This window comes from Piliocolobus tephrosceles, chromosome 3, assembly GCF_002776525.5.
Source record: "Piliocolobus tephrosceles isolate RC106 chromosome 3, ASM277652v3, whole genome shotgun sequence".
NCBI lineage: Eukaryota > Metazoa > Chordata > Mammalia > Primates > Cercopithecidae > Piliocolobus > Piliocolobus tephrosceles.
Window position 1 is genome coordinate 90,415,206 of NC_045436.1, and position 12,843 is coordinate 90,428,048.

Sequence of the window (12,843 nt, forward strand, 5' to 3'; positions counted from 1 at the left end):
TAGCCCTCTCTACACTACTCTAAAAGAAAATGGCCCCCTTCTACCCAATAGTGAAACACCTACGTGATTATTAAAGTAAGAAATAAAGTCAAGAGTTAGGAAATATTTGGGAAGTGTATCAGTATATTTTAACCCTTTGTCTATTAGCAAAATATTTTGTAGAGACATTAGGTGCAAAGAGAGAAGCTATGTACTTGTGCTTCTGCATACATGAGAACATCTTGTAACTTTTCCATAAGTTTCAAACTCAAATTTTATCATATCTTCCCTCATTGTAAGCATTATCATTATTATTATTGAGACAGAGTCTTACTCTGTCGCCAAGGCTGGAGTGCAGTGGCATGATCTTGGCTCATTGCAATCTCTGCCTCCCGGGTTCAAGCGATTCTCATGTCTCAGTCTCCTGAGTAGCTGGGATTACAGTCTCCTGAGTAGCCACACCCGGCTAATTTTTATATTTTTAGTAGAGACGGGGTGTCGCCATGTTGCCCAGGCTGGTCTTGAACCTGTGAGCTGAAGAGATCCGCCTGCTTTGGCCTCCCAAAGTGCTGGGATTACAGCCATGAGCCTCTGTGCCCAGCCCATTGTTAGCATCTTTAATCAGGAACTCTGTCTTCTATATCTTTACCTATACTGCAGGGCCTAGTTTAATTACACATATTAAGTTGTCCTGAAAATGTTTGTTAAACGAAAGAACGAGTGAATAGTCTATAATAAATTATGCGGAACATAGAAATAAAGAAAATTCATTTTCAAAAATTAAGTTAAAATTCGATTTGTATAGTTTTGATTTTAAATTAAATTGTAGTTAATAACATACTTTTGGCATCTTCAGAGCTGACTTCAAATTAAATAATCTTTCATATTGACTTTTATAGAGAAGTACCAAGAGTCTCTGAAAACGAATAGCTATCCTAATAATTCAGTAAAACCTCATATTTCCTTTAACCCAGTATCTATGTTAAAATTAATTTTAAAAACCAGTTTTGTCTAAAACTAATAATTCTCAAGTTAAAAGTCTTCCTTTAACTGTGATCACAGATGGTGTTAAAAACTGAACTAGGAAGAATAGATATTTATATTTCATACCATTATAGTGCTATGGAATGAATTTACACAAAACACCCAAACACTCTTTTCCTTCAATCTTCAAACACTAGCTAATATCTGAAAATAGTATATGATAGATATAGGCCACATCCAATAAGCAATCTGACCAACTGGAACATAGTTCCATAGTTCAGATAGTTCGAGCATCCCAACAATATCCTCCTTGAGTTGTCATCATCACTCTATGATTGTTGCCCTGAAATCCCACAGTCTGTGAATGGAAGTTCAAAGTATTTCCGTTACAAATACTAACTTTCTTCCCAAAGTGACTCTTTATTAGCTAACCTGGTGTGGAACTAAATCTGGGGGTGGCCAGTTGTCTATTCTCTTTCATGCTCATCACCTTGCCCCAAACTCAACCTCAAACGGCAAAATAAGCGCAGGATGGGGGGAATAAGAACAAAATTATCAACTGGAAAATCTTTAAGGCTATACTTGTACATAAAAGATGTGATCGAGAAGGGGGCATTCATAACAATACGTGGTCATGATATAGAAACAGAATACATTCTTCTTTTTTTTTTCTTCTAGTATCAGTAGTACTGTCGATAAGACAGGAGTGGGTCAGCTGGAAAATGTGTTTTTCCTTCTTGAAATACTAGTAACAGAAACATTGTTCGTTTCCTTTTGTGCTCACTGATTCCAATTAATAATGAACTATGACCTAGGTCATCATGTAATTTGGACTTGAATGACTACATGATTATTCAAGGTGAAGAGGGAAGTGTCTTAATATAGAATATTCAGAAGCACTAATCTAGACAATGTAAAATTAGTACCTGTTAATATGCTGATTACATAAATTTCCATTCAGCCTGTGGTTCATGAGAAGCAAGAAACTGCAATTTTAAAACCAGTAACAACAATAACAGTGATGAAAACCACACACACACTGATTCAGGGTTCAGAATTCTCCTCTCAGGCAAATCTCTTCACCTCTGAAGGCACCCAGGTAGTTAGGGGGAGCAGTTTCCTTCACCTCAAAATGTGGGAGCTCTATTAAAAATATTTAAAGTCCCCTCCAATTCCACGAATGCATGTTTCTAAGCTAAAGACATTGTAGTAGTCAAATAAACTCCTCTAAATTAATGTTAAAAGATACTATTCAATAGAAATTGTCATCAAAACACAGCTATGGTTATAATTATTACTATACAAGTATTCAATTATTATTATTTTAAAATATCAGACATTTGATTTACCAAATATTCAACTATTTTATTAAGATATGATGAATGATTTGTGCAACTCTGTAATGGATACCTGAAAGTGATTGCTGCTTCTCCCTTCCTTTGCCTGCCCTCTGGTGGTAGTGCCAAGAAGTGAATTAACCAAAAGAACAAATATGGAGGCAGCATTCCAAAGGGGCTTCATCCTCTTCCAGGCTTGGAGTTCTGCTAATACTGTTTTATCTTTATGCCTGAAAAGAAGAGGCATTTAGGAGGTAATGTGATTTAGGTACAGCACCTACTGAAAATTGTAGCAACTTAGAGTGAAAATGATATGTGCAAAGTTAACATTAAGAACACTGAAGATGGTTCCATTTCTATCAAAGACCTCCACTTTCAGTCAGGACAATTCTAGAAAGCAACGGAAGAGTGATACAGCAGGAACTTTGCAAAGTGTACTGGCAAACTCCAAGTGGCTCCCAGTTATGGGATTAGAAGACTGGGAATTTTTTTCTGGGGATAAATCACACTATCTTTGAAAACTCACATATAGAAAGAGGTTTTGTAAAGAAAATTGCCAAAAGAAACTTAAATCTAAAAGACTTGTACTTTAAAATATTTGAAGAGTGACGACTTATGCTTTACAGTGAATAATGTCCCCAATTCATCCACCACCACCACCACCACCATCATCATCATCGTTATTATTCAAAAGGTTGTATATTTATTTCCTTAGAGCAGAGATCAGCAAGCTACTGTCTTCAGGCCAAATCTGGCCCACCATCCATGTATTTTTTAAGGCCCATAAACTAAATATGGTTTCCACATTATTAAATGGTTGAAAAAAATCAAAAGAAGAAGAATATTTTATGATACATGAACATTGTATGGAATTCAAATATCACTGCAACAGCCATGCTCATTCATGTACATGTTGTCTATGGCTGGTTTTGTGCAATGGAGGCAGAATTGAGTAGTAGGGGTTCGGTTCATCTTATGAAAGGATGAGAAAAGCAAACATTGACTTCTAACATACTGATTATCTTTTACACACAGATGTACTTGGAAAAATACCAATTCAAGAATGCAAAAACTTCTGATTTTTGGGCAGCACTGGAAGAGGTAAGGAAGAGTATATATCACCAAATATTTCTTTGTCTGATTTACAAATGGCTTACCAATCATTTTCTACTCTAACTATTCTATCCTTTTATTTTCTTGTATTTGTTAATTAATTAGTCTCCATTTTGTTTTCAATCTTAGGCGAGTAGGCTCCCAGTGAAAGAAGTAATGGACACCTGGACCAGACAGATGGGTTATCCTGTGCTCAACGTGAATGGTGTCAAGAACATCACACAGAAACGGTTTCTGCTGGACTCAAGAGCTGACCCTTCTCAGCCCTCTTCAGATCTTGGGTAAGGCCCTATAATGCATTTGAAAAAAACACAGAAATTTGGCAGAAATATTGGCCATTTGTTTTATATCCTATTCTTGAGTACATGATGGATGACTGATACACAAGTATAAAGCCACAGTGCCTTTAGGGGAACAAGGGATTAAAAAATAGCCGAGTGATTTCCAGGTTTGAAATGGTGGGCAGAGCACATGCATCCATGTCCTGTTCTTTACAGATATTGAAGGGAGGAATGGAATCACCTAAAGAAATAAATCTACAGGAATAAAGAAAATAAAGGGAGGGGCCGTATGTGTCACAGAGTTCTGAAGAAGAAAAGCAGAAGGAAAAATACAGTCTGAGGAAAATACAATCAGATAATGATAAGGGAACTTCCCTATCCCTAGACAGGTTCTAGGTTCAGTGTCAGCATGAAGACTGAAGAGTAAGAGTGAGAAGTGAGGCTGAAAACAGGGCAATGAATTGATAGTCTAGTCTCAGGACAATTGTGCCAGTTGGACCACCCCTCACCCCTACTTTCTCTCCGCCACCTGCCATTTCTTTGTCTGCACAGAGCTCTCAGAAATCTGGCAATGGCCCCAGGCAAAAATACAGTGGGCTTGTTTCCTAAAGAAATTGACTAAAATAGTAGAGGAGAGCTAAGGATTTCCATTTGGTTGAGACTCTCAGACTAAAGCCTCCCTCATTATGTCATTTGCAGGATGGGTGGGCTGGAGCTGACAGCACCCCTCATACACACACACAGAGCTCCCAGTCAGACCTTCTGCTCAGCAGAGAAACTTATTTCAAAAATACAACTCCCTGCAGCCTGGGCAACATAACAAGAGCCCGTCTCTACAAAAAAATTTTAAAAAGGCACTGGAGTACGATAGTTCACGCCTGTAGTCCTAGCTAGTCCGAAGGCTGAGACCTGAAGATGACTGAGTCATCTCAAGTCAGGAGTTTGAGCCATGATCGCACCACTGCACTCCAGCCTAGGTGACAGACAAGAGCGCATCCCTAAAAATAATAAAATAAGATAAAATAAATAATAATTATATATATACACATTTATATATATATATATATATATAATCCCTTCTCGATAATAGAGTACACACCAGCCATCTGAATCAATTTAATTATTTCTTAAATATGAATGACAAAGATCACAAGATACGTGAAAACAATTTGGAAGGATAAAAGGTTAAAATTTCATGTGAAAAAACAAACAAACAAATCCTGACTTTATAAGATGCATAACTAAGGAAACAAAATAAATGTATGAGATATATTCAGAGATGAAGAACAATTACACCAGTGAACTAGGAGCAGAATGTCTTAGAAAGAACAAATTGAGAACACAAAATAACTCTGAAAGATTACATTTCTGATTCTCAAAAAAATTAATAGACCAACTAAAAATAAATTTGGCAAATCCTCCAAAAACATAGGGCAAACACACATAGAGCTGGCAAATATGAAAGAGAAGACAAATATGAAAAGTCTAGCACCCAACAGATAGCCGTTCTTTTTGTTTGTTTGGCTTTTTTTTTTTTTTTTTTTTTTTTTTTAAGACGGAGTCTCACTCTGTCACCCAGTCAGCCCACTGCAACCTCCGCCTCCTGGGTTCAAGCAATTCTCCTGCCTCAACCTCCCGAGTAGCTGGGATTACAGGTGCATGCCACCACACCCAGCTAATTTTTGTATTTTTAGTAAAGATGGAGTTTCACCATGTTAATCAGGCTGGTCTTAAACTCTTGACCTCAGGTGATCCACCCGGGTCGGCCTCCCAAAGTGCCGGGATTACAGGCATGAGCCACTGTGCCTGGACTAGATAGGATTCTTTTTCCCATTTCGCCCATGCCCAGTTGTTATTGACCCTCTTTCAATATTTGAATACTTTGTTTTAGTAGAGAGAATCTTTCACCCATTCCCACCCAGGTGTCCTATAATCTCCACTGCCTGATTGTCGCTGAAGAGACTCTTTGTCTTCTTTTTCTCTTTCTTAATGATTTCATTGACATAATTTTATAGTCACATATATAAATTATTGTAAGATCAATTATCCTGTAGCAATTAGAATAACACAAAAAGATGTTTTAGAAAGTCTTTAATAACTCTAAACTGATTCCTTTATAGTTATTGTTTTACGTTCTAGCAAATTAGATTGACCACCTCTAATACCACTAGAATGGATATTAAATCTAAAAATATGTCTCTTGTCAAACAAGCTTCCATTTGGAAAGTTTCACAGTAATTATTCTCTCTTACTATATGAGTCCACTGATTTGCTGAGTCTCAATTAATTGGCAGACGGAAGCAGGAAGTGGAGTAGGGTAAGGAGGGTCACAGAAGGCTTTATTTTCCAAGGATGTGGTATTTTAGGTGAGCAAATTGGTGTGGGGAAGCGACTGCTCCAGATGTTCAAAACAGAAACTATGGCCGGGTGTGGTGGCTCACGCCTGTAATCCCAGCACTTTGGGAGGCTGAGGTGGGTGGATCACTCGAGGTCAGGAGTTCGCGACCAGCCTGGCCGACCTGATGAAACCCTGTCTCTACTGAAAATACAAAAATTAGCCGGGCGTGGTAGCACACACCTGTAATTCCAGCTACTTGGGAGGCTGAGGCAGGAGACTCGCTTGAACCTGGGAGGCGGAGGTTGCAATGAACCGAGATCATGCCACTGCACTCCAGCCTGTGTGACAGAGTGAGAATCCGTCTCAAAAAAACAAAACAACCCCCTCACCCCGCAAAACAGAAACTATAACGTATGTGAAAGCCCCAAAGTCTTGTACACATGATTTACAACACTTATTGAACGTTGACCAAGTGACGGGTACTATTTTAAGCACTTCAGATGTATTTTGTTTTATAGTAAATGAGGAATTTGTGGCAAAAGTGATTAAGTAATTTGTTCAAGGTGACACAGTGTAAATAATGGAGCCTTGATGTGAACCCAGGCAGTCTGCTTCCAAGAAACGGGATAGCAGAGAGTGGGAAAGTGATGTGAGGTGAAGATGAAGAGGAAGGCAGGGACCAGGTATGCAGACCATGTTAAAGATTTTGGAAAATAGTGTGCAAATTTGAGGATTTTAAGGAGAGAATTGGCAGGATCACATTTAAATTTTTCAAAGTTCTCCTCTGGCTGCACTGTGGAGAATTGATCACAGACCCTGGGCAGTGGGGGAGGAGTGGAGTTAGAACAGTATTGCAATGAGCAGCCCACATGACAGTTGACAGAAATGATAGGCCTGGACTAGGTAAGAGTGGCTGTGGGCTGGAGGGCATGGTAGATGTTCCAAAGATTTTGTTGAGCTAAAATTCCTAATTAAAGAACAATGTGGAAGAAATTCAATCAGGTGAATCGGCAGAGAACAATCTCCTTTTAGAATATTGTTCTCATCTTGCACCATTGTGATCGTAGTCATATTTATTCACAAGAGAAAGATCTTTATAGTCTCATTTCATGATGAGTACTGTGTAAGGGGGGTAACAGAGCCTGTTTCCTGGATTACAGTTCAGGGGTTGGGGAAATAAGTCACACTACAGCACACTCAGGTGTTTCCAAAAATTAAAATTGCCGAAACACTTGACTTTCCAAGGTATCAGAGAATGATGAACTCTCACAATTATTAAATTAGCTGCTTCCAAGATGCCAGTTGACACCTGAACTGGAGAAGCCTTGAGAAAGCCATTGTACTCACCTCGTTGAGGCCCATCTTTGGCCTCTCTTCCTGGAAACCTCAGGCACCCAGCCTCACACACTAAGTGACATTCAGAGAAACTGGGAATCCTGCTATAATGCAAGTTCTGAAAATCAATAGGTCACACTACAACAAAGGAAATTTGACTACTTAGACCAATATGAGGTCCCTTCAGGGAGTGTCTGTATACTCCCTGAACTACAAAGGTAAGTGTACTCCTTACCTTTATTTTAGAAAGGAAAGATGAGATGATGATGGAGAAAACCTTTGTTTTTCACTTTTTCGTCTTCATGATACATGAATTGAAACATAGATCTGACTTGTTTTCAGGTGATAATTCAACTACAAAAATCATAGAATAATCTCTGTGATTGTTCTGTTAACAGCTATCAAGTGTTTCTTTTATAGTTACTGTTTTGTGTTCCAGCAAATTAGATTAACTATTTAATACTGCTGAAGCCTCTGGATATTAAAATTTAAAAAGCATTTCCCTCTAGAGAAATAAACTTACATTGGGAAAATTTCCCAGTAACTGTTACTTCCTCTCATATGTATCCATGTTAAGCCAAAGACAGTCAATAATTTAAACTAAGGAGTTTTGTTAATTAATGGGGTTGGATTTTTAAAAGCTGCTTGTTGGTTATGAATTTCTCTCCACACAAACCAAACAATTTTACTGCCAAGTGAACTAAATATATCATTAGGTATAAAATCACTTTTTGTAAAAATAAATTTTAAAATTTTATACACCAAGACTTAGAACGTAGAACTGTATTAACATTTATACTTTCTTTAATATTTGTCTTCAGTTTCCATCTTCAGATACATTTTCGTTTTATTTATATTCATAGTTGCATGATTTTTTGTGATGGCTTATCATAAATTTAATATGTTCATTCTATTTTTATTTTTTAAGAAGTCATATATGCATAGGAAAAGAAACTTAGAAAATAGGTTCTTCTCTGTTGAGTACATTTGTTAAAAATCAGTAGTAGCTTCTGAACAAATAAGAAAGAGACATTATAGCAAAAGGATTCTTCTTTATTTAAAAGAAGAATTTGATCATAATAAATGACTTCATGCACCCAAAAAGGAATTAGCTTTTTTTCCAACCCTAACTTCCATCTGCTTTCTGTTCAGATGTATTCTTGTTTGGTAGACAGTATGACCAGTTAAGTTGTACTGTGAGTTCAATGGTCTTCTCTAAATATTTTCTCACTGTTTAAATAATCCAAGATTAGGGAATTCTTACTGACTAGAACCTTTTTATAATTTAAATGGCTCACCCATGTATAAGTTATTGCTTTAACACCGTGTCCTCAACCATCTCTTAGAAATGAGCCAGTTTCACATCTCCATCCCGGGATGTCTCTCTCAGGAAAGCATATGTGCCTTTGATAGTCCACTCCGTGTAAACAGGCAGAGGGAATGGGAGCAAGTGTGTCACCTTGGTGCAATCAAAGTCAGTTTCCTTAGAGAAAATTAGAGTGGCCATATTTCATACTGCTAGAACTTCTTACATGGTTAGATAGTGAACTATGTCTATAAAAATGAATTCTGATACTCCTGAATTTTAGCCAATACAAAGAAAACTCAATCATTTCATTTATGTAATTTCTATTTCTTCACATTTTATACTCTCAAGTCTGTCATTTTACTCAGCTTAGATTATATTAGATTATGTGATTCTAAAACTATAAAATTGTATAGCTTCAACTTTCTATCATTTCTATCTTATGATACTCTTAAAGACCTCAGAGCAGTATTTTTGTACATGACCTTAGAATATCTTCTGCCCTTTGGAGGCATGGTGTAGTCCCAGAGACCATGTTTTAGAGAGGATAGTCAAAATAGGAAATCTTAACTGTGGGCCTAGGTCATCCAGACACTGCCTGCTCTGTTGTTTCAGTCTGATTGGTATTGGGGAAAGAAGAGGAAGCATAAAATGTTAGTTTACGTGGCAGCACCAATTCAGCAGAGCAGTGAAAGTGAGATATACAAGTAATATGTGGTGTTTCAGCAATGTTCTTTGTCGGTCTTCTGAGAAGCTGCAAGGGCTCTTAGTTTGATTTTCCTAGAAGCAGACCCTGAAATGATCACGTGCATGAAAATGACTTGTTAGGAAGTGTTTCCAGGAAAGATCAGTGGGGGAGCAGGCAGTGGATAGAAAAGGAAAGGAAGCCCAGCAAAGCTGCTGTATGAAGCAGGCCCTGAAGAGGGTAACTTTGACCCAGTCCTGCAGGAAAGTCCTGGAGCCAGTGCAGATCATACTTCAGAGTGCTCCTGATGGATGCGGCAGGAAACATTCTCACACCTGTCAGTCATTGCTAAGGGCCACATCCAGAAGGACGTAAATTCCCAGGAACTCTTAGCTTTCCTTGCTCAGGTAGCTGGAAAGCAGTCCTCTGTCAGAGAGACCCAGGTATTGATTGTTGGCAGAGGAAGCACACTGGCATCCAGGGTGTACAAAAATGACAAAGGGAGCTGGGCACAGTGGCTTATGCCTCTAATCCCAGCACTTTGGGAGGCCGAAGCAGGTGGATCACCTGAGGTCAGGGGTTTGAAACCAGCCTCGCCAACATAGTGAAACCCCATCTCTACTAAAAATGCAAAAAAAGTGGCTGGGTGTGGTGGCAGGTGCCTGTAATCCCAGCTACTTGGGAGGCTGAGGCAGGAGAATCACTTGAACCTGGTAGGCGGAGGTTGCAGTGAGCAGAGTCCAGGCCATTGCAACAAGAATGAAACTCCATCTCAAAAAAAAAAAAAAAAGAGAGAGAGAGAGAGAGAGAGAGAGAAAAGGGTCTAAGGAGATAAGGGGGAAGCACCAACATTGTCCACTATAAGGCCCAAGAAGCAATTTATGTGTTGGTTTTATGAAACATATAACCAAAAACATTCCACTGCAATAAAATGCTCCAAAGAAGTTGATTAAAAAAAAAAAAAAAAAACTCAATCCTGTAAAACACTTCAATAGTTATAAAACAAGGGATTACTTCTTTCAGGTATATAGCAAAAATATATTCTCCTTGAACGACATAAATTTTGTTATATCTTGAAAAGGTGAAATGTTAACCCTAATTCTCTGTTAGGAAATTGAATCTGTCAGATAAACCAACTTTGAGTTGAAACCTAAACCAGCCAATGATATGTAGATTCACCTTCTCTCCAGATCTGCATTTTCTGATATGAGATGATATAAGAACAAACCATCAAAAAAAATGAGATTTCAAGACAAAACTGTTAAGTATATATATCAAAATACAAAGTTAGCTCCCACATACCCACTCTGCACGAAAATATTAAGGAGCTAAAGAGAAACACTGAAAACTCCTGAAACGTGCTTACCTGATGATTCTTCCCTTGCGCACATCAGTTCTAGTTCTAAATAGGGGATATTTAGGGGAGAGTGTGAGAGGCTTTAGGGGATGATGGTGGTGGTAGAATTTCACCATACTTTTTTAAATGTGTTATTTTCTTTACAGAGTTTACTATTTGTCTTCTAATTTCTAAAAATGTTTTGTGTTCCTTGATGGAAATGGTAGCATATTAGACTGTGTGCAAGTATGTGTGTGAATGTTCAATATTATAATAAGATGTGCTATATTTGTGCAAGTTATGCAATATCTTTATTCTAAAATGCCAAAACATTTTATTGAAATAATCTTTTTCATGCTTAGCTATTTTTGATGCAATTTCTAAATTTTACAGATTTATAGAAATTGAAAACAGTTGTACAGCTTATCTTCATCCCTAAAATGTTGTATTAGCTACATTAATTGTATAGTATGGACTAGATAATCACTTAACAGAAAAATACACTTGTCTACTGCTTTTTAGTGATTTTTACTCTTGAAATTTTATCTTTTAGTAATAAAAGTTAAATTTTTCTTTTTTAAAAAATTTTAGTTATACATGGAACATTCCAGTTAAATGGACTGAAGATAATATAACAAGCAGTGTGTTATTTAATAGGTCAGAAAAAGAAGGTAAATATTATTAATTGATTTATTTCTTCTTTGAATTGATGTACCACATTAAACTAATATAAGTATAAAGATGCAACAGTAAAGCTGGAACTTTGTAAACTTCAGCTGAATGATCTCTTAAATAATTTATTGATGATTCCAAATCGTCATCTACAATGAGAACTGTTCTATCTTGAGATATTCTTTTCAATGATTTATCATGACTGACTGATTTATCATAAATACCCATAACCAAAGGAGAAGGGTCACATGCCCAGCCATTGGAAGATCAATGTGTAACCTTCCTTCCTTCCTTCCTTCTTTTCTTCCTTCCTTCCCTCCTTTTTGTTTTTTCTTTTTATCAGATAAATAAGCCATTGAATTTCTTAAACTGTTATATGACAAGCCTGAAGATTTTCTTTTAATGCTCCCATTAAATTAGACCATTTTTTGGAAACATATTTGTGTTCTATCTGCATTAATTTATTTTTTCCTTACTTGAAAAATGTTAGAGTTATATAAAAACAAGTAGACCTTATCACAATTCCAGACTGACGGAAAAAATAATAGATAAGGCAAGCTTTAGCAGCAATCTCAGAAGAATCGTTCTTTTTATATTTTTTCCATTATACTTGTTTTGGTGTTTCAAAACTATTTCTTTTCTAAGACAAACCAGACTTATCTTTGCCCCATTTCATGAGGACTTGATTTCAGAATAGCATTTGGTATGGACTTTCTCCTGGGTCTTCTTGAGGATAAAAGTAGATCACTCATTCTTTATTTACATATGCCTCATTGTTCCTGTAAAATATTTAAAAATATTAATGAGGTATGATTTCTCCTGGCCAATACATTTTTACTCTGTTTCCAGTAGATTGCCTTTAAAGAACACCTTTACTGAGATATAATTCATATATCATAAAATTCACCCATTTGAAGTGTACAATCCAGTGGTTTTTAGTATATTCACAGATGTTTAATCATCACCACAGTCAGTTTTAGAAACCCCATACCCTTTAAGCTATCATGCCTGCAGCCTCCCATACGTCCAGCCCTAGGCAACCACTAATGTATTCTCTACCTCTACAGATTTGTCTCTTCTGGTCATTTCACGTAAAGAAAAGTGTATATGCAGTATTTTGTGACTTTTCAATTAGCATAATGATTTCAAGGCTCATCCATGATATAGCATGTATCACTACTTCATTCCTTTTTATTGCCAAATCATATGCCATTATACGGATATACCACCATTTGTTTATCTGTTTTTCAGTTGATAGATATTTGGATCATTTCCACCTTTTCTCTGTTATGAATAATGCTGCTATAAACATTTGTGTATAGTTTTTCTGTGGATCCAGCATGTTTTTTCCACCTTTGGGCCTTTTAAGGAAATGTTTATTGTTAACTGTTTTTGTAATTTTTTACTATTACTACAAACTACCAGCTTTGTCATTGTAGAGGTGAAACTCCTTCTGAAGCCCTTCTGCACAGGGATT

The 12,843-nt window shown here is 36.9% G+C and overlaps 1 protein-coding gene across 1 annotated transcript in view; it reads left to right on the top strand.

Annotated features, from left to right (window-relative positions):
* ENPEP (glutamyl aminopeptidase) overlaps positions 1–12,843 on the top strand; it is an 82,440-nt gene that overhangs the window by 39,903 nt on the left and 29,694 nt on the right. Inside the window, exons 9-11 of the mRNA XM_023220032.2 lie at positions 3,336–3,401; positions 3,543–3,694; positions 11,286–11,365. Of these exons, the coding sequence (XP_023075800.1) occupies positions 3,336–3,401; positions 3,543–3,694; positions 11,286–11,365 (298 nt within the window). The remainder of the gene's footprint in view (positions 1–3,335; positions 3,402–3,542; positions 3,695–11,285; positions 11,366–12,843) is intronic.